The sequence below is a fragment of the Rattus norvegicus genome, chromosome 10 (assembly GCF_021556685.1).
Source record: "Rattus norvegicus strain SHRSP/BbbUtx chromosome 10, alternate assembly SHRSP_T2T, whole genome shotgun sequence".
Taxonomy (NCBI): domain Eukaryota; kingdom Metazoa; phylum Chordata; class Mammalia; order Rodentia; family Muridae; genus Rattus; species Rattus norvegicus.
The window spans coordinates 25,551,428-25,573,787 of NC_141543.1; the positions used below are offsets into that span (position 1 = coordinate 25,551,428).

The following is a 22,360-nucleotide window of genomic DNA, read 5'->3' on the forward strand; positions in this document are numbered from 1 at the left end:
AATACAGTTCCTCATACTGTGGTGACCCCCAATCATAAAATTATTTTTGTTGCTATTGTCTAACTGTAATTTTGCTACTGTTATAAATCATAATGCAAATATTTGTGTTTTCCAGTGGTCTTGGGTGACCCGTGGGAAGGGTCTTTTAACCCCCAAAGGACTGTACCACACAGGTTGAGAACTGCTGTTCTAGAGAACGTTCCCAGAGTCAACTTAGGCCCCTCGTCCCATGTCCCATGGGCATTCATAACTATCCAGAGTTTCGTGTTTACCATTCTGTCAATTTCCTAGTTGTTTTCTTGATATGAATGTGTCAGTAAAGAAACATGATATTCAACCTATCTTAAGGTTTATGAAGTCCACAGTACTATACATATTTTGGACTTAACTTCCTCCACATGGTGTCTTAAAGGTGTTTTTATATTGATGCACCATGCCCTCTTATTTAAACACATGCACATCTTTCTGGTGAAAGCATACCAGAACTCGTTACTCTAAAGAGCACTCAAATTTCTCCCATAATTTGTATTTGCAATCAGTTTTTTTATTACCGTCTTTTGAAAAGAATATTTTTAAGATTATAATTAAAAAATTTCCCCCTTCTTTTCTCCCTCCAGACCCTCCCGTATACCTTCCTCTGCTCTCTGCTCTCTTTCGAATTCCATGCCCTCTATTTCTCATTATTTATTGTTACACACATGTGCGCGCACACACACACTTATTCCTAAATACACACACACAACCAGCTCATCTGGATAACGTTACTTATATGTGTGCCTTCAGGGCTGACCATTCGGTGTTGGACAAACCATTGGTGTGCACTCCCCTAAGGAAGGCTATTTCTCTTGCTCTCAGGATCCCTTAGTTGTTCTTTGTGTAGTGCTGAGGCTTCCTGGCCTCTGCCCCACCCTCTTTAGCATGTCTATTGTTACTGTCCTTTTCCACCTCAGGTTTGTCGTAGTCATGCTTAGACAGTTGGTGAGACTTAATGAGTGTAGCTTCTGACATTACTAGAAGGCACACTTTCGCAGGGAACTCACTGATCCCCTGGCTTTCACAAGGTATCTTACCCCAACCCCCACCCCGCTACCCCCATCCACAATGTTCCCTGAATCAAGAGTGTAGCAGTTGTTTTGGTGATGTTTCTATTGGGACTAGGCTCCACAATGCTGCGTTTTCATTGGCGGTGGTTTTCTGCAATTGTCTCCGTTTCAAAGAGAAGTCTCGTGGATGAGAGTTGAGGAGTACATTTATCTGTGAAAATAAAGACAGACAGATGTTCAGAATGTAGGCAGGGGCTCTGCTGGTTTCATAGAACGGCAGTGGTAGGTTTCCCACAAAGATCCATGACTTCATCAGCCCTGGGTAGTTAGCTAGGTGTCTGGCAGCAGGCATGCTGTCCCTCCTGGTGAGCGGCTCGTAAGTCCAGTCAGAGAGTGGTTGGTTACTAACAAGGTTCGGGTGTCACTGTTGCACCCTTAAGACTATTGCCGTGGCTGCCCACTATTCATAGAGGTCATAGCTGGGTAGGACTGTTGCTGGCTTTCTTTCTTTGTAAGCTTGCACGGTACCTTTTGAAACCATGACATCCGGTCCTCAGGATGGAGCCTCTCTGGACAGTTCCAGCTCAGTTCATCAGGGCCCCGAATCTGTAGTGCCTGGAGTCTTCAGTGATTGGGACTCACCTTCCACCCTGGAAGGTGACCAAGGGCAATGATAGCTGTAATGGTTTGGGAGTCTCTTGGACAATCCTAGCTAACGACTTGATAGAGGGCCTCTCGTGCCTGGTGCTGGGGATTCATTTGTTGAATGATCTTCAGCTTCTGGTGAGAACATTGTCAGGCTGGACAAGAAAAGGTCATTTAAACCGTATGTATTTATGCCGTCTTATATGTATCACAGGGCTTGTTTTTTTTGGTTTTGTTTTTATTAGGTAATGAATTGTATGATTCCTTATGACTTTTTCAGATATCCTTACTGTTATTTTGCACTCCTCTTCTCCTTCTTTATCTCTTTCTGAAACCCTAATTAGACCTCCCTGGTTTCCCTATTTCCCCAGATCAGATAAAATGGGTCCACTATGCCTTCTCTGCTGCTCCCCCTGTTGATGATCTTTTACACAGTACCTTTGTGCGTGTGTGAGCACTGCATCCAAATGGAGTTCTTTCGGAAACGTAGATGTGACGTTACCTTGGTTTCGAATGGTATTTGGGGATCTGTGCGGTGGAAAGGCTTCTGGTATGAGTCTGTTCTGTAGCCAGCATTGAGAAGACCGCTCTAGATTGTATGTAGTTCGGTATGTTGGATGACTACTAGACTGACTACTAGAACTGTATGTATTTCAGTACATTGAATTCTTGCCTGCTGCTCTGCTGTCTGTCTTTCTATTGTTGTGATAAAGTCCATGACCAAAAGCAACCAGGAGAGGAAAGGTTTTATTTGGCTTACAGTCCATCCTCGGTGGGGAAACCAAGGCAGGATCCCAAGGCAGGAGCCTAGAGGCAGCAGGTGACACAGAAGCCATAGAAGAATGCAGGTTACTGGCTTGCTTCTCCTGGCTAGCTCAGTTGACCACCTACCTACCTGGGGAATGACACCATACACAGTGCATTGGGTAACTTCCCATCAATCGTCAATCAGTACAACCATGGCAGACAGGACAACTGCTGCGTAATGGTTTTTCAGATGAGGTCCTACTGTGGAGGACTAGTTACTGGATGACACTCTTCTACACATTCTTATCATCTTTACCTTTGCTCTCACCAGCAGATAGATGTTAAATACGCTCAGCCAAGTCAGAAATGAGCCATGATGTTTAACATAACCATCAACGGTGATTAGTTCCTGGAGGTGCCTCAGCAGAATAAAGAAACGATTCAGAAGCCAGGAGTCAGCTTAGTAGCTGACGACTGGGATTGATTGATGATGTCTAGTAGGGTTTAGAATATGGCGGGGATCACATAGTTGCAAAATCACGGAAGAGCCACCTAAGCCCGCCTGCCACCAGTCAGCAAGGAAGACCGGTTTTCTGGGGACCTGAGTTGGTGGAACCGAAGAACTCAAGAGAAAGGAAATTAAGTGTCTTCTCTTTCTTGCTAAAACCTTGCCCCCGTGTTAGTTTGGAGAACCAATACGCCCTTGCTCACCAGCGTGGAGAGCTCTCCAGTCTTCTCAGCCAGAAAGGAATATCAGTTAGAGATCAGACCTGTCCTTCCTTGAATTCGGCGTGAACGAAACTGCCGAGACTCTGTGATTCAGGGCCCTTCGTTGTAAAAGCAGATGCCATCCATGCCTCATGTTGGTAGGAGGGGCAGTTGTAAATATATAGTATTGTCCTGACCAAAGCAGGGTGATGACTGGTACCTTATCATTCCTATTAAAAAACTAAAGTAATAGCCAATGTGGTTCTGTCTGCACTAGATAATCCTTACCTCAAGGTATGTTTAGAAAATTTATTTCAAGCTGAAATAAATGGAGATTTGGGCAGTATTCTGGCCAGTTTTCTGTCAACGTAACACAAGCTAGAGCCATCAGAGAGGATCAATGGAGGAAACGCCTCTATAAGTTGAGGCAACAAGCAAGAAGTCGTAGGGCCCAGCTCATTGTGTGTGGGGTCACCCCTGGCCTGGTGGTCCTGGGTCCTTTAAGAAAGCAGGCTGAGCAAGCCATGGGGAGCAAGCCAGTAAGCAGGACTCCTTCACAGCCTCTGCCTCAGCTTCTGCCTCTGGGTTGCCACTGAGGTTGAGTTCCTGAGTTCCTGCCTCAGCTTCGTTTCAGCGGACTGCAACTTGGACTATGTAAAGCCAACTAAACCCTTTCTTCCTCAAGTTGTTGTGGCCATGGTGCTTCACCACAGAGACAGTTGCCCTAACTAGGGCGGGCAGAGATGACGAGACACTGGGCCATTTGGGACAATGATATTTCTGAGGGTCTTGGGCACTAGCCCATGAGAACTGCTGTTAGAAGGGGAATAGGCTCTAAGCACAGGCGAGTGAATGAGTCCACCTTCCAGATGCAAGAGGATAGAAGACATAGATACACAGACTCAGTTACTTAGATCGTAGTTATGTCAACTATGAACACGTGTTTACAGTTCACATCACTGGGTGTCAGAACCTTGATACCCGAGAGGCCGGGAGAAATAAACAGAGACTTTTTTGAGAATTCCTCTTTCAACGCAGTCAACAAACATTCCGTCGCAAATGAAGAAGAGAGGGCAGGGCACGAATTCAAAAGCAAAGTGTTCTCACTACGGTCTGGAGCCTGGCGTCTGCTTGGATTCTGAGGAGATTATCGAGGAGTCTTCTCTGCTTTCTTCTCGTTAAAAGTCGTCGGCGTTTCAGAGCTGTGCATCTTCCCAGATGCGTGGAGGGTAATAATGGATGTTTGCCATAAATGTGCTGTATCTTTATTTATCAGCGACACAAACTGGCAAATCAAAGCGAAGAGGACTTAGGACTCACACCAGGAGAGCATTTCAGCGGAAAGCATTTATCGTAGTAGCTATGATTTTATGAACAAGGAAACTGAGGCTTACATAAGGTTTTTAGCTTGTTTTCAGGAGGGTGGTTTCTTGTTTTTGCTCTGCTTTGCCTACGTATTTCTAAATATTTTTTATGTAGGGGGTTTACATTTTAGGAGACTATAGCGTGGTGAGTTTTGACAAATGCTCGAAGTCATGCAACCGAAATCATAGCTGAGATAGGGAAGGTTTTCATCACTGAAGAAAGTTAACTGGAGGTTTCGCTCTGGCCAGTTACATCCTCTGAGGCCCAGGCTCCGGATCTCTGCAATCTGGTTTCTGACCTGCATGCTGCCCTTGCAGAATGTCATATGCTCTAATCAGGGACCGTGTAGGCCTGTGTTTTTGATTCGCTTTCGTAGCGCTTCTGAGATCCATCGATTAGTGCAACCTGTGTGGATGCTCTCCTGAGCTCGCCTGTTGTGTTTCCTGTTAAACGGACCGCCGTTGGTTTTCCAGTCGATGAACACTGGAATCGTTCTACCGTCCACTTGCCGTAAATAAAACTTTCCAAACTCAGCCACGGAGCTGCGAGGCTGAGTCTTCCCTCTGCTTGGTTAAAACGTTAGAGCTGAGGTTTGTAGATCGTACAGCAGGGCTTCACGAGGACCTGTTGCAGGGTCCATTCTGTGCCCCCGCGCCCCGGACACCCCAGGACTTGCATGGGCATCCAGTCACCCCATATCCTCAACAGCTTCGTTTCCCCTTAGTCTTTCTATGGAGCCAGTGGTGGTATCCTCCTGGGGGATTTTAATTTGCATTAATTTAATTTGCATTAACTTAATTTGCATCAATAATGACAGTTACATTGTTACATTTAGTTTCTCCTCACTGGTTTATTTGCCATCTATATCTCCTTGGCAAAAAAAAAAAAAATCAATATCTATTCCAACTTTACCGGCTTAAAAAGACTGAGTTGCTTAACTTACCATACAGATGTTTTAAATTTTGATTAAATCCAATTTGTCTCCCCACCCCACCCCCTTGTTACAGTCTGTACTGTATCAAAGCAAACAAATCTCAAACTTAAAAGATTTTTTTCTCTGACGTTTTCCTCTATGATTTTCATGCATTGAGCCCTCACACTTATTCATAAGCCATTTCCCGTGAATGTTTATGTAGCACAGACAAGGCATTGGGTTCTTCCTTAAGCCAACTGTCCTGGCACTCCGCTGAAGAGCCGATGCGCTAGCCATTGGACTACACTAGCACTTCGGTTGAAACATCAATGAATGTATATGTGGAAACATTGTTTTATTCTGTCTGCATAGTTGATTTTTTTAAGGCTCCACACATAATTGAGATCATGCAATATTTTCCTTCCCACGTCTGGTTGATTTCACTTAGCAGAATGTCTTCCAGATGCCCTCGTGCTACGGAGAATGTCAAGGTCTCCTTTTTAAAGTCCAAATAATATTCCACCGTAGGTCGTGGCCGGTTTCTCTGTGAATCTACCCGTAGGTGGGCGCGTAGATTGTTTCTGTCTCTTGGGTATTGGGCTGGATGCTGCAATGAGCGTGGGGACTGTGGTTATCCCAGTCACATGGTGACTGTCTCTCCTTTGTGTACACACCTAATAGAGGCATGGACACTTATATCTTTAAGTTCTCAGAAAGCCCCTGGCTGTGTTCTAGGATGACTGTAACAGTGTAAGTTGCCACCAAGAGCTTACGAGGATTCTCTTTTCTCTGCCCATCAACCCATCGGTGGGGGTAGTTATCCTTTGATATTTATTATTATTTTCTGGCAGCGGAGGAGCGACTGAACCACAGCCTTCTGCACACTAGGCAAGCGCTCTATTGAGCCTCGATGTCGGTTTTCTTGCCCTAGGTAGCAGCTGTCCTCCTGACTCTGAGACTATAGCCCAGAAGGATTTTGATCCGCCTTTCCTGATGATTAAGCATGTTCAGTGCCTTTCAGGTCAGAATTGCGTCTGCCAGAAAAAGTGTCTTATCTAATCTTGTACTAATTTCTTTGTTTAAGATTTAGTCGTCGTCTTCTTCTTCTCTTCTTCTTCTTCTTCTTCTTCTTCTTCTTCTTCTTCTTCTTCTTCTTCTTCTTCTTCTTCTTCTTCTTCTTCTTCTTCTTCTTCTTCTTCTTCCCCCTCTTTCCTCCTCCTTCTCTTCCCTGCTTCTCTCTAATAAACCTCTTCTCGTGGGGAAAAAAAAGAATTAGTTTTATTATTTTTAATTGTGTATCTGTGCGTCTGTGTAGGGGTTTGAACATCGATGAAGTGCTCGCAAAGACCAGAAGAGGGCGCAAGCTCCCCTTGGATCTGAGGTTACAGGTCATTATCGACCACTTGTCCTGGGTGCTAGGACAGAGCTTGAGTCATCTTCAGGAGCAGCGTGTTCTCCTAACCACTGAGCCATCTCTCCAGCCCTTTTCCTAGTTCTTAACTTGATTGTTTCCCTATTTGATTGTATGATTCATTACACATTTTGGATATTAATTTCTTACTAGATATCCAGTTTGACAATATTTTCTCCAGTCTTTCAGCTGCTGGTCATCAATGCTGTTTTCTGAGTCTATGTGATCCTTCTTTTAGCAAATACTACACTTTTGGGATTACTCCAACTTTATAGTAAGTTTCAAACTGGGTTTCGTAGATCCCACAACTTTACTCTTCTTATTAAAAAACAGAGCAACTCAAGGTCGCGGTGTATAAAACCTGAGGCTAAGTGATATGACATCTGTGAGCTTGTTTTTATTTTTGCATTTGTGAATATTTGCCTGCATGTGTCTATGTAACTAGAGTGGGCAGAAGAGTTTGTCCCTTCCCTGGAGTTACAGTTATGAGCCTGCATGTGGGTGCTAGGACCCAAACCAGGGTCCTTTCCAAGAGCAGTGAGTGCTCTTAACCACGGAGCCCCCTGTCCAGCACTACCCATTATTCAAGACTAACTATTGCAAACATTTTAGTCCCTTTGTTTATATGAATTATATAATGACCTTGTCAATTTCTTTTTAAAATCACCTGTGTGTGTGTGTGTGTGTGTGTGTGTGTGTGTGTGTGTGGTTTTTTTTTTTTAAACTGGGATTGTGTTGAATGTACTGAGGAGAGCTGACATTGTAACCTTTTTGTGTCTTCCAATATGGGAGCACCTGTACAGCTCTCTTTTCTTAAGGTCCTCTTGGATACTTTCATTATCATTTTATCAGTTTCCTTTTGTTCTGAAATCCCGTTTCTTATGCAGTTGGAAATGGTGCTATCTCATCATTTCTCTTTATTACCAGTTTTCTAAGAACTTTGGTTTCAGACGTCAATCTTCAATCCTAAGCCTTACGAACTCTGAGTTGTATCAGACTGCATGTTGGTGGCCATATTGTCTACAGTCAGAAGTCCATACTTTCTCAAGTCTGCCCAACGTCTTTATGTTTGTCTCTCACTGTTACACAGATTAGGGCCTCCAGGGTAGTGTTGAAACGGGTGGTAAATTCAGTCTGTCCCTCTTCCCCAGTTCTAGGAGGAAAGCGATCATTCTCTTGTCATGTGTACCAAATATGGAGGGCTGTTTGTAGATGCCCTTCAGTGAGTTGAAACTGTTTCTCTTTTCCCAAGCTTTCTGGGAATCTCAACCATGACTAAGTGTGAAATTTTGTCAAATGCGTTCTCTATAGTGAATCAGATGATACTTCTGTCTTGTAATTAAGATATTCAATGACATCTATTAGTTTTCCAGTGTTCAACAAACTTTCTATACTGTAGATGAATTGTTCTTGGCTTTGCTTCAGTGACTTAAAAAAATTACTGAATTCATCCTGGCAATTTAAAGTCAGTTTTAATGATGGATGTTGATATGTAATTTTCCCATGTTTTCGTCTGGTTTAGCAACAGGGTAAATGAATCAGGAAGGGTTCTATCTTTTGATACTTTGTGAAAGACTCTACAAATTGGTGCTTTTGCCGCTTAAAGCATCTGTGCATAAAATCTATTTGTGGGAGGTTGTTAAACTATGGATTCAGTTTGTTAGTGGATGCAAGACTAATTTAGTTATTTACCTCCTCATGAGTGAGTTTTTGTAGTTCATGTCTTTCAGAGATTTTTCTGCTCTATTAAAGTCACTAAAGGTTGACATAAAACTTTTCATAATTCTTTATTACTCTTTTAGGCTCTGTCATAATATTTTATTCCAGATATTAATAATTCTGTCGTCTTTTGTGACTATTCTAGAGTTTTAAAAACTATCCTTCCAAAGAAGCAACTTTATTTCATTGTTCTTTTTCCAATTGCAGAAATATAATGACTTCTGTTCTCCATTCCTTCTTCCCTTTATTTCTTTTGGGCATGGTATGTTCTTTCCTGGGCTTCAAGGCAGAAAGTTATTGATTCCAAACTTTCCTTCTTTTCTGCTGTAGGCATGAAGTATCCTGATACTCCCTCTATATACTCCTTTAGTTTTGTTGTGACAACTCTATAATGTATTTTAGTTTTCTTTAATAAAAATATTTCTTTTGTGATTTCTTCTTTATGAGTTTTATTTAATTTTTGAAAGTTTTGATGCTTTTCTACGTATCTATGCGATTTTGATTTCTAGTTTAATTCTGTTATATTTCTATTGCCTAATCCTTTTAAATTTATTGAACCCTGATCTATGACTAATAGTTCTTTAGTTCTGTGGCTGTCCCAGATTGATTGACATAATACCGTGAGTTCTGTTGTTATTAGATGTCAGTTGGGCTTCCGAGGCTGCTTCTGTTTTTAAGTCTCCTATATAGGTTCTTATAGATGCTTCTCTAGTTGGTCCTGACATTGCTGAATTAGTCATGGGCCTGATACCTCAGTTACAATGGATTTGCCTCCTTATTTGTGTCTTTACGTGTCTTGAAGCTCAGTCAGGTACGTGCACTTTGGGATTCTTAAGGTCTTATGAAGAAAGTGACTCCTTTGTTATTATGAAATGTTTCCTTTGACTCTGAGACTTTGTCTGTCGTAAAACCTACTTTGCCTATTACTATAGCTGCTCTTGTAGCTTTAACTCTATGACTAGTTTGCACAACATAATCATTTTATATTGAACCGACATGAGGACTTCTTATAGGCATCCACCAGAGTCTCCCTTTTTTATATTGTCTGACACTGGCTTTAGAATAATTTAGAATAAGTGTTTTGAGCACTTATATAGAAAATGTAAACTCTGGACGGGTTTGAAGTTTGTCTTTTATGTGTCCTCTATGTTCTCATCCTTATTTTATTACATAAGTATACTGAGTTTTTATTATTTTATTATTATTTATTATTATTACTAATAGTTTCTAGCTACGTGTTTTTATTTTATTTTAAAATGTTTTTGAGACAGGATTTCAAATAGGCTATCTGATATCATATAGCCTAACTCATTAAGAGAGCCAAGGACACCCTTGAGTTTCTATCCAGCGTCCTCCATTGCTTGAGTGGTGTAGTCTCGGGTGTGTACTACTATAGCCAGTATGTAATGTTAGAGAACGAGCTCAGGGCTCGGTGCATGCTGTGAAAGTATTCTACAACCTGGGCTATACCTCTAGCCCTTTGCCTTGTATTCTGATGGTTTAGCTAAGCTTCATAGTGTATGCCTTTGACTTCCCATAGTTTACTTTCCAATATTATATTATATATTATATGTCCACCTTTAAAAAAATAACATTAAGGCAGTGTGCTTTCATCCCCTGCTCCCGACATTCTTCCTATTGCTACGTTAAATAAATACACTTTATTTACATGTCTGTCATTAAGTCTCAAGGCACATTATTGTTTTCTTTAAGCAATTACCTTGTAGAAAACTTTATTGAGGTAAAATTTTCTTATGGTGAATCCAACCCTGTAAAGTTCAGTTTGACAAGTCTTGGTAAATAGGCGTACATTTGGTAACAGGTCTTGGTAAATAGGTGTACATTTGGTAAACCGGCATCTTTCTGGCGAAGATTTTGAGTGGCGCTCATAATGAATATCTATGCACGAGTCTTTGGGCCAATATCTGTTTTTCTGCTTTTCTGTTTGATTTTTAAGTTTGGGGGCATTCAGTGATTAGAAAACATTCAATTTCACAAACTCTACCGGAAGTCGCCAACCTGTTCTAAATTTATTGTGTTTATTAGCAACAAATGGGGCTCCAGTGTCTCTACTGCCTTACGAAAGCCTGGTGATTTCAGTCTTCGAAGTCGGCCATTCTCATGAGTCCGTGGGGCAGGTGTGTCAGCCTGTGGGTCATGACACCTTTGGGGGCAGAATTTCAGACATCCTGCATATCAGGTGTTTACATTACAATTCATAATGGTAGCAACATTACAATTATGAAGTAGTAATGAGATAATTATATATGGTTGGGGTCACCACAACATGAGGCAGTGTATCAAAGGGTCGCACGCAGCATTAGGGAGGCCGAGAACCCGTGCTGTAATGGAATCTCATTGTGCTACAATTTTGTGTCTCTCTAATCTAGGGAACAATACTTTTGAGTATCTTTCTGCATGTTCAATTATTATCTGGATCTATTCCTGCTTTTTTTTTTAAATGAAATATTCTCTCAGTCCTCCATCTGGTGTTAGGCTTTTAATTATTTAATTATTAAAGAAGATATTCCCCCTTTTTTAAACGAGACCCAAATGCCTGTGCACCAACCTGCAGTTAATCCTTTAAAGGCAGTTTTGTTTTATAAATTGCATTAGATACCACTAAGGAGTCCCATGTGAGTGTTGACGTTTATGGTCATGTACAAGCACAGGGTGTGACGGGTGATTTGCTGTGTGAGTGCGGTCGAGCTACTCAGGAGCTTGAGGCAGGAGAAGCATTTGGAACACGAGTTTGTGGTCACCTTGGGCCATAGTGTGGGACCTCACCTCAAAAACCAACACACGCAGAACAAACTTTTTTTTTTTAACATCCTGTACACTCTGTTGTTTTTTTTTTTTTGACATGTACATTTTAATCATTTTTATTTTTATTTTTTTTTTTTACATTCTTTTTTTTTTTATTAACTTGAGTATTTCTTATATACATTTCGAGTGTTATTCCCTTTCCCGGTTTCCGGGCAAACATCCCCCTCCCCCCTCCCCTTCCTTATGGGTGTTCCCCTCCCAACCCTCCCCCCATTGCCGCCCTCCCCCCATAGACTACAGAACAAACTTTTAAACGTACACTGTAGCATTGTTCGCTGCATACACACTGTTGGCCAGCAGGCTTCTAGAATGTTCTCATCTTGCATGCTGGGAACACTGTCCATCAGATAGCAGCGCTCTGTTCTCCCCTTGTCTTGGCAGACGGGCTTTGGCTCTCTGCTTTGCTGGGTTTGACTAGCTTAGCTCCTCTTATAAAGTCGTGTGGTGAAAGTCCTTTTGTGCCTGCTCTAATCACACTCCGCATCGTGTCCTTGGGGTTCCTTCACGTTATAGCACATCACAGGGCACATTGGGTTCTTTTCTTGAATCTCCCTTTATGCTTGCCTTTGAAATAAGTGAAATCCTTTTTACAGCTCTGCTTTAACATCCTCGAAGGTAATCTTCGCCTTCTCTGGTTCTGTTTCTGTTTTGTCTTCCTTTTTATCAATCATGTTTTCTAGTCTTCTGAGCACTTTTGTTGGAGTCTCAGGTATCATTGCTCTGGCCTCTCTACTCTGTACTTCACGTGTTACGTGCTCTCTTCACTGACTGACTCACATGTGTTGGTTCTTGGAGCCCTTCGGCCTTTCCGGTGTTTGGGGTTTCCCCTCCCAAATTTATAGACTTTGCCCTGGCTCCAGGGAAGCCCTTTGCAGGTTGCCCGGGCCTCACTTCTCAGGCAAGAAGAATTATAAAAATAGACACACTGGCCACTCAGCTCTCTTGTCCACTCAATTCATGGAGAATTCTGACCTCTCCTCCACTCTGCAAACTTGGAAGGACTCTCTTGCCAGCAAGTGGGCGAAATCACAGCTCACTTCATTTGTTTGTCACAGCAAGGAACAAGTTTCCAACTTTCTAGTATTTGAAAACTACTTTCTTAGTAGAGTTTTTTTTTTCACTCGCCCATGATGGAGGAGTAAATCCAATTCCCAGAGCTCCATCACAGCTACACAGAACTCTCCACTAGAAGTGCTGGCTTCAAGATGTAATGTGATCTGACATATAATTTAACGTGATGAGACTTCTGAGTTGAAAGCTGACTGGGGAAGGTAAGGGATGATGGAGGCAAGGAACTAGGAGGGAATTGCTGAAGTCCGGGACAGAAACCACTGGTGGTGATGATAGACGGGAAAGGAAATAGTTGGGTTCAGGACTTAGGAAAAAAATAAAGAGGATTTGCTAGTTGTTTGGATGTAAGAACAGAAAGGAGAGATCAAGGGTGCTGTCAGAGTTTTGGCCCAGGTCACCAGAAGAGTGGGATGTCATGGGAAGGAACTGTTTTTAGTAGAGGGTTAAGGAGGAACAATGGAAGAAGGGGTTCCAGAAGAAACATTGAGAGAGTATCAAGACACAGCGAGGATGGATAATTCTCTCAAGGAGTTTGGTAAATCACTTTTGTTAGTTCAACACCCCCTTCCTCCCAGTCACCCCTTACAATCCACATGCTTTTACCTGGCGTCTCTTCACAGCCATAGGGCAGTAACTGAGACACCATGGGTCAAGGTGAGGTTAAGCTTCAGGGTTAAGGACCAGTTACCCCAGAAGGTGGAGGCTGAGAAAGTCACTGCGGAACGGTAAGTTCTCAGGTGACAAGTGCCACACTGCTTTCAGAGAATGTTTCCTGAGTCTCTCTAACTCCATGGATTGTCGAAGAAGCAAAACTGAGATAGAGAGAGACAATAACTTTGAAAGGCCCTTCTCTGCTATGTGAATCCTTCAGGCTTTATCCTACAAAGAAACACCCTGTGCTCTGCCTGTTCAGGAAATCAGTAAAAAGGCCCAGGAGAGGAGTGGAGAAGTTCTGAGTAAGGGGAGATAAGTAGGGCACTGGGTCAGGAGGGGCTGCAGAACTTGAGTTTGAAAGGTCATGATTGTTAGACATGAATAGGTGCTCACCCACACACACACCCACACCCACACCCACGTGCCCACCGGACACACAAAATAGCAGCCCGGATGACAGTGTCCTTAACAAAAGGCTTTTGGTGCTTCTGCTTGTTATTGGGTAAACAAGCCCAAAGGCAGTTGTGTTTAGCAGAAAAGTGAATCTCCTAAGGGGGATTCTTCTTCCCCAGGGGCCATGCTTAATCCTCCAGGAATCTTCCTTAACCTTTTTCCAAAGGTCAGTCTCTGGCAAGGACCCTGGGACAGCCTATGTCAGCTCAGATACCCACCCGGATGACTGTCATAGAAAACCCGCTAGTTTTTCCGCCATGTTTTGCCCCGCCCCACCTCCAGGGGATGGCCCCCCGCAGTTTGATCTTTTACCCAGGGAGTGGTGAGGTGTGATGGTTTCTCAGCATCTTTCCTTATGGCGATGAGGTTTCTCCTAAGAGGAACAAACACACAGAGAGTTTAAAATGACGTTTACTTCATTTTGCCTGGCCCGCTCAGTAAATTATGATCCTATTGAGCACACACTAGGAACTTGTACAGTATACCTTACAGACATGTGTGTGCCTTCAATGAGGCCATATCTCCAAGGGTTAAGTTAGAGCTTTTTTTTTTTTTTTAAATCACCAATCCTGGCCATTTTCACCAATTATGCTCCATATTCTCAATCACAAAACCACAAAAACAAATCAAAAACTTGTAAAAGCGGGGCTGGGGAGATGGTTCAGCAGTTAAGTGTCCTTGCTGCTCTTTCAGAGGACCTGAGTTCAGTTCCCACCACCCTCACTGGGCAGCTCAGGATCACCTACGACTCTAGCTCCAGGGGGTTGGCCTCTGAGGCATACATTCACACAAAGCTACACATCTTAAAAAACTGTGTAGCCTATAGAAAATACGATGCTGCCCCTCCTGGACGGTTTCTAGAAGAAAGTAAACCTCAGAACTTTCTAGCCAGCCCCAGTGAAATGTTTTCCTTAGTAAGAGTTGCTTTGGTCATGGTGTCTCTTCACAACAATGGAAACCCTGAGACAATGGCCCAGCCTAAAACTTCCTATTGGGCCCCATCTCTTAATACCCTTCCCTGGATTCTTTCTCTATATCTAGCCAACAGGTGAGGGCCAAAGCTTGGATTTTTACATATGAGTCTTCAAAGACAAGTTGTAAGCGGTAGATGTATCATATTTCATTGGTCAGAATGAGGCATGTACCCTCAATCTAACTTCAGAGGAGGTTGGGAAATGTAGTTTTCCTTTGTGCCTGGAAGACAAAATTAGGTCTGTGAGTGTCAAGGGAGCCTCGGTCACACAGAGGGTTTTATTTGGCTGTTGTGAGGACTACTCAGTGAATGTATGCAAAATACCCAGAGCCGTGCATGGCACACTCAATGACGTCCATGTTTCCAATCAAGTTACAGGAGGAGATGCTTGGAGCTAATTGCCGCTGGCTGAACTGGGTGCTGTCCCGATGCTTTGCCAAGCCAAACGACTGGCTGGAGATGCAGCGAGGCCCCCACTGTCCAAGAAAGACAGCAAAGAATGCAGACATGACCTCCAATATGTGTGACACTTCCTCTGCTCTGTTTAATTTGGTTCCCGGGGGGGGGGGATGCGTTTTATGCACAGGTGTTTTGGTTAATTAGGTGATTAATACTCTTCGATTTGGAGCCCCATTTCCCCAGTGATAGACCTTACTTTGTTTTGATTTGAGATAAATCATCACACGTTTTTTTTTTGAGAGGCTTATGATGGCCATTAACTGTCTGCACACATCTCAGATGTACACCGCAGCTTTAAGGACTGAGGGTCTGGCCCTATCCTTGACTGGGTTGCCTTTTGGTGCCCAACTTTATGGAAATAGGATCAGTCGGAGGAAAAGTCACATTAAGGGACACATGTCTGGTTCCTTCTGGGGATTTCAGTCTATATGACCTTGTAAGTTCAGGGCCATTGTCTTTGCAGAGAGCCTCCCTTCACTAAAGTGAGGTGGCCAGGTTACAGTCACTGACTAACCAATCAGATAAAGTACTTTTACCCGCACATTGACTTTTAAGCCAATAGAAAAAGATCCTGAAGTATCTTATTTCCCATCTTATTCCCCAAATCCTTTCTGGTGCCCATCCCCATCATGGCCTTACCTTTGCTTCCCCCTCAGCATAGGACCCTTCTCTACACATCCTACCAAGCTACACTGTATCTCCTTAGTCCTTTCCTTCCAGCCTGAGGTGATTTCCTCTCAGAGTTTGCATATTACTTACTTACCGACCTGATCTACACCAGCTGGCAATTATTATATTCCACGTTTTTGGATTTTTGTGTATCTTTCTTTTTCCTTCTCACCTGGAGTTTGGACAGCGGTGTCTGTCCGGGTGAGAAGAAAATATGAGTTCTCAGTAAAAACTTGCTTCATTGGTAAACTAAGAGGACTGCTACTCAGACAGGGCCAATGGACAAATTCATTTCTTTTTTGCTTGTTACACTGCCTTAGACTCTGTAGAAAACATGGCCACAGGCTGTTGCTTCTCACACGGCCGGGCTCTATAACCACAGATGACTGGATTGCTCTCTCCAGCTCTAGTTGGGAAAGTCCTGCACAAGGGTTATGGTTAGATCCTGTCAGTTCCCAAGACTATGGAGGTGAGATCGTGTGAGAAGCAGAAAAATTTCAAATCACAGTCACACTATTGAGTGGAAAGCTGTCCGATGCTTCTCTGTGGAGGGTGAGCCTGGGGTCTTAAAACGCTTCAGTCAGTTCTCTTTCTATTTTTCTAGGTACTTTATTTTAAAATCACATAACTATTCATATATTTGTCTAGTCAGCATAGACACTGTCTTTGGATTGATTCAGTAGATTAAGTATAAACTTTTAGATAATAATAATAATAATAATAATAATATCCTTCCTAGTTCAACTGATGGAACCTTTCTCTCAATTCTGATCTCTAGAAATGACCTAAAATCTACATACATGACTTATTCTCTCCTCTAGTAAGATTTAACGTGGACTAGTGTCACAATGAGAGGTGGGGGCTTCCTCTTCTCCCTGAGTCCTCAGTCCCTGATTCCCTAGAGACCTGTCGGTGGCTCAGTGAGGGACTGTCAGTTTAGGGTCCCTCCTGGTAAAAGGATATCCCAGCACGAAGGAGCAGCGGGAGAAAGCCAGTGGAGACACCCGTTAGGGAAAGAGAAGGCCAGATTCAGGAATCAGCCACAGATGGGAAACTTCCAAGGATTAGTAATGATAGAAAGCCACTTCTAACGCCTACCTCCTATAGGCGATAGACGATGAGAGTGGTTACCAAGGAGACAGATAGACGAAGGAGAGGGATGCTGGACACGAACTTCCCCTATCAAAAGGAGAAAGCAGTCAAGGCCAGACTCTGGCTCTTGTGGAAGAAGGCCTAAACTCTTAGCAAGCTCTGCATGTGGTCAGACCTGAGGAAGTGCAGGTGATAGGGTCTGCTTGCTTGTGTAACTACGTCTGACAGAGGGCAGAGGATGGGTCTGGGGAACCCATCAGACCATCACAAGTGATTAGTCTCAGCGAAGAGAAGTAAATACAGCAGAATAAAAGGCAAGGGGGGTGTGGACAGGCAAGAAAGAATGGAGCCTCCCTCCCCCTCCCCTGAAGACTGAGTAATGTTGGGTTCCAGTAAGTAAACCTGGATGCCAAATACACTAGCTAATTGGGAGACTGTTGGCACAACCCCTCAGTCAGCAGCCATCGAAGGGTTCCTTACACCTGTAGGCACCGAGAATTTGCAAGTCGATTCAGCGTTTCTCTTTGTATGCTTGGCAATTTAGAAAAACATGTTGGGAGGGATGGATCAGGCAGGGTCACTGTCCCCACGAATCTAACAGTGTGGACCATCAAGGATTCCTGGAGGAACTGAGAGACAAGTCGGATCTGGGCCAGAGGGAGAAGGCAGAAGAGCAGAGAAGGATGTTCTTGGGGAGGAACTGAGTGGGCCTGAGAGGAGAGAGAGAGAGAGAGACAGAGAGGGAGAGAGGGATGGAGGGAGGAACAGAGACAGATGAAGAGAGCGGGAAGCAAGAAGGAGCTGGCAGATAAACTGGGAGGGCCGATCCCATTTCAGAACTGCATCTTAGAAAGATTCTCGGACCTTCAGGATGAAAGATGGCTAGGCCAAAGCAATTAAACAATGAAGTAAAACAATAAAGTAATATACATGGTAGCCAAAGAGAGCGGCAGTTACAGCAGAACCTAGGGTCCAAATTCCTTGCAGGAAGACCACAGACTAGGCAGGGCCAGCTGCAGGAAGACCAGACAGGAGTGGGATCGGAGTAGTCTGTCCGGAGGAGACGCTTCTAGGCTACGGCCTACTCACATCCTTTACATCTTTCAGGTAACAATCTCACTGTGTCGCCTTTGACAAAAGAGCGCCTTCCTCCCTGCCAACCAACTGGAGTTTATACAGAAATGGTATCTATAACTTCTTGCCTTTTCTGGCGAGAAGAATGATTACATAACCTGTCCAAACCAGTCCACAAATTGGATCCTTACTGGGAATTTGGAAATCTTATGTCATTTTACCTTGGAGCTAGTCCTTGAAATCCTTTTCTGTTCTCTCCTCAAAAAAAATTTTTGTGCTACCCCAGGCTTTATTCAAGCATAATGTTTCCGAGATCCTCACAAGCTACCGTTACTGTGTATTGCTTGCAACCAGAAAGACCTCATCTGACCATGGTGGCCTGGTAGAGAGACAGAACAGGTGAAGAAGGAGAGACCTGAAGTGGGTTTTCTTTGGGGGATGGGTGGGTGGTTTGCTTTAAAGACTGGAAAAAAGGGGGGTGGGTGTTAAAAAGTTGGCTAAAACGGCTTTTGTAGAACACTGAAAATCATTCCACAGAGTGAAAAGTTATCTTTGGCATATGGGCATAGAGAATTCTACCCAACTGCCTGACCTCCTAATGATTTACCCAGACTTTAACAGTGGCGCTGGCAAATTCTTCCGTGAGGAGATTGACACACTATGAAGATGCCTCATGGTTAGGCAGAAGTGGGAACAGAACCGTGGGTCCTGCTCCACAACCTTTCAATAATTAGCTGGGTAGCTTTGCACAGAAGCCTACCTCTCTGATTCTCTTTCCTCCTTAGGAAAAGAGAAGGGGTGCATTATGTTTGAGACTCTGTGCTCACACTCCAAGGGAGTTTTATGTGAACGCCAGAAGAGGTTAACTGGAAAACCAGAGCCAGCAAACCTGCAGCGAATCTCCAAGAGGGGTAGAGTAAGGAACACCTTAATCTTTACTGGGGAAACCCTTTGCCCTAAGAAGACACATGTGGACCCAGGCATATCCAGAAGACAGTAGATTAGGTCATTTCTAAGGGTGTCTTTGCCCAAGTAATCCAGGTCTCTGTGCACCCTGCTCTTCTGCATATGCGTGTCTGTTTCACTTGAAGATGACTGATTCTGAAGAGCTCCCATAACCTGTGGTCTGTGTAAGGGGCCTTCTCCCAGGGAATAGCAAATTTGAATGCCTATGAGTCATTTAAAGAGCTAGTAGGCTCCCAACGGGCCCCCAACAGCTTAAATAGAAACACAGGGGCTAACCACTGTGCTCAGAGAACCCACCCAGGTCCAGGCTGCAGGGCTGCAGAACATGCTTTACTAGCATGCATGCATCTCAGCAGACAAAGACAACCCTACCCTTTGCTGCTCCAGACAGTCTGGGATGCTTTTGTGCTCTTGGGACCCTGCCTGGTCCTCTCTCATCTGCCTCTGTCCTGGTACTAAATTGGTTCAAGGTTTGTAGGAAAGCTTCAGAGGACTGAGGGAAAGGCATGTTTGGAGTTCTTAAATGCTGAAGTCACCACGGGAAGAAGAGCCTAGCTCTTTTCTGGCCACCAGAGGGCGATGGCGGCGGCAGCTGGGCAGAAAACAGTTCCCAAGAATAACAGCAGAAAACTGAATCTCACGTGTTTTTGAATGATGCTGGGGTTGGGGGTATGAGTGTGTGTGTGTGTGTGTGTGTGTGTGTGTGTGTGTGTGTGTGTGTGTGTAGGGGGCGTGGCCATTGAGTCCTTGGAGCTAGGTCTCTGAAAATCTGCTGGCATAATAAAATAAAATTTGCACCTCTGCTATATATTTACAGTATTTAGTCAAGTAGCTAAAAGTTTCCTTTAAGGAAAGTGAAGGAATCAGAGTAGCATTCATATAAGAGAAAAGAACGTTCGCAGGCGCAATTGTTAGTGGTATGGGAACATACAGGTTATTGTGTGTGTGAAAGTGCATATGATTTATAGTTAAGAGTATAGGGGTGTGTGTGTGTGTGTGTGTGTGTGTGTGTGTGTGTGTGTGTAAGACACTTTCAGACTTTTCCAGTACAAGAGGATCTCAAGGAAGTCTGGGCAATACTTCTTCCAGTTCCTGCCCCTTCCCTTCAAACAAACAAACAAAATCATTCCTACAAGTATTTATGGAGCCTCTAACATGGCCCTTCCCCACCGGCATCTGGAAAAGCTCAGACCAGCCAATTTAGAGCAGGCACTGGCAGAATGAAGGCAAGGCTGGGGAGGAGGGGGTGGGGAATGGGTCCCTTGCAGGCTACAACACTATTTTATAAAATCACGTTCTTTTCTTTGATGTGTCAAGGAAGTCGGACAGAACTCTGGCACCTTGATTTGAGGAAATAAAGGCTCACAGGTGACAAGATTGCCCTGAAGTCCCTTGACAGGAAGCAGATGGAGTGATGGTGTCAACATCGGGGTCCAAGTTCTTACATTCACTACATAGAGACAAAAACAGAGAGACAGAGACAGATAGACTGACTGACTGACTGACTGTAACTGTGTGACTGTGGAGTTTTCTCTAATCCGTAAGTCCCCTAGGAAATAATTGTTGGCCTTGCTGTGAATACTAAATGGGGTAGGGACAACGTTACGACGGAGCATGCTTAGCACCTCAGTGATCTCGGATAAGCAGTTCACTTAGCCCAGCTTTGGCTTTTTTACCTAAAACATGAAGCCCAGTTTCTGATGCGCCCATGTCGGTATTCTGTATCCAGCTCGGTGACTGAATTAAAAACAAAAACAAAAACCAATGAAGCCACAAGGTTTATCAATCCTTGGTTCCCAAGAATAAATGGATTTCCATGTTTCTTTCCTGGCGGCCCGGCTGGTCAAGTCCCTTTCCTTCCCAGTTGGGTCTCTCTAGCTCCCCTGCCGCCTCCTCCCTCCAGGCTCTTGGTTGCTCCAGCAAAGTTCCCAACTTAGTCGACGTGACGCTCAGCGCAGCCAATGGGAGGCGGAGCTGGTGTTTTGGGAGGGGGGCGGGAGGGGCTGGGCCCCGCGTCTCCGGTGTCTGCCCTGCTCAGTGAATGGAGAGAGCGAGCGCCGGCTAGCTCTCCCGGCCACTCGGTGCCCCAGCCGCCTCCGTGCTCCGCAGCCCAGCCCTGAGTCGGACTTCCCAGGGCACTGTGCTCCTCGGCGCTCAGCCCAGGACCCAGACCGAATCCTCACCTCTGCCGGCCACCCACAGGGACCCGAGAGCGCTCCGTACCTGGGCACCGTGAGTGATGCGCAGCGGGGCAGCGCCAGCCCCACGGATGGAGCTGCTGCCGCCGCCGCCCGGCGCGCCCCGCTCCGCCCGCGCCCCGTGCGCCTGAGCGCCGCGCCCGCCCCTCCTCCGCGCCAACTCCGCCGCCCGCCCCCCAGGCCGCCCGCGCGCCTCCTCGGGCTCCTCGTGTCCCGCCGCGCCAAGCAGCCTCCTCTGGGTGCTGGCGCCTGTACACCATGGCCCCCGGGCGGACCGGGGCCGGCGCCGCTGTGCGCGCCCGCCTGGCGCTGGCCTTGGCGCTGGCGAGCATCCTGAGCGGACCCCCCGCTGCTGCCTGCCCCACCAAGTGTACCTGCTCCGCCGCTAGCGTGGACTGCCACGGGCTGGGCCTGCGCGCCGTTCCCCGGGGCATCCCCCGCAACGCTGAGCGCCTGTGAGTACCCACCCCGCCCGCCCGCTCAGGCCACCCACCCCGCTCCTACAGGGCGCAGGTCCTTCTTTGCTCTCCCGTGTATGAGGGACGACCTCTGTCTTCCCTCCCCGGCTAACAGACACCCTCAATAAGTTGGGGGTGGCATGGCTTTGGGCAGGTGTGGAGAGAAGTGTCCGAGTTCCCCCCGCGATGGGACCGGGTAGTGCCTCTCTGGTTGAGGGCTCGGGGAAAGAGCTCAACCTCTGACAGCTCCGCAGAAGAAAGCTGACAGAAGGCAAGCAGAGAGTCAGGGAGCGTGGTAGTCTCAAGGTTTGGGATTGGGTAGGGAGGGGTCCATTACTTCTTGCTTTTTGTAAAGGGGGAGGTGAGGGAGCAAGCTGGACAGAGATGGGGAGTCTCGATCGCAGCCTCGAGACAGTATCGGCCCCCACCCCCAAAAAACGGCAACCCGCTTGGAGGTCAGAATGGGCCAGCTGCTGTGTGGCTGTCCTTGCAAGGAAAGTTGTGTGTGTACGTGAAGGTCTTAACTTCTGAAGAACCGGACGAATTCTGAGTGGGTGCTCTCAACACCCTCCCTGCCTGGAGCGCAGTTGGGGATGCCAAGTTGCAGCCCGGGTGAATTTTTTATGGCTGGGTTATAAATGCCTCCCCAAACGGGCCGGAGAATGGAAATGCTGACAGCCCTTTAAATGAGACCTAGCGCTATAATCTTACAAACCGCACTCAGCCTCGGATCCTGGGGTTGGCAGCTAGCGGAGAGGCTCTTGGAGAGTGGGGTGGATTGACCCTCGTTTTAACCCCAATTGTGCAACCAAATATTTACTTTTCTTATGTCAGCGTTTTGGAAAGATTTATCATTTTGATCCTCACGATCAAATTCAAAGTTTGGCCTGGGGGTGGGGTGGGCTCCTTTTAGTCC

At 45.2% G+C, this 22,360-nt stretch overlaps 2 protein-coding genes across 2 annotated transcripts in view; one reads left to right on the forward strand and one right to left on the reverse strand.

The window, feature by feature from the left end:
* Window positions 1-522: 522 nt before the first annotated feature.
* Window positions 523-21,246, reverse strand: LOC148002813 (uncharacterized). Its single transcript, XM_087574840.1, has 4 exons — window positions 21,012-21,246; window positions 20,465-20,525; window positions 13,868-13,928; window positions 523-1,254 (listed from the first exon to the last, which is right to left on the reverse strand). The coding sequence occupies exons 1-4, from the start codon at window positions 21,244-21,246 to the stop codon at window positions 1,114-1,116; spliced, it is 498 nt and encodes a 165-aa protein (XP_087430966.1). The 3' UTR covers window positions 523-1,113.
* Window positions 20,954-22,360, forward strand: part of Slit3 (slit guidance ligand 3) — a 585,823-nt gene continuing 584,416 nt past the window's right edge. Inside the window, 1 exon segment of the mRNA NM_031321.1 lies at window positions 20,954-21,441. Within this exon segment, the coding sequence (NP_112611.1) occupies window positions 21,245-21,441 (197 nt within the window). The 5' untranslated portion in view covers window positions 20,954-21,244.

Coding starts and splice junctions, on each gene's coding strand:
- LOC148002813 (XM_087574840.1), bottom strand. CDS start 21,246: ATGGTGTACAGGCGCCAGCACCCAGAGGAGGCTGCTTGGCGCGGCGGG. Junction 20,526..21,011: donor GCATCACTCACGGTGCCCAG/GTACGGAGCGCT, acceptor TTTTTAATTCAG/TCACCGAGCTGGATACAGAA. Junction 1,255..13,867: donor CACACCTCACCACTCCCTGG/GTAAAAGATCAA, acceptor TTATTTTCACAG/ATAAATGTACTCCTCAACTC.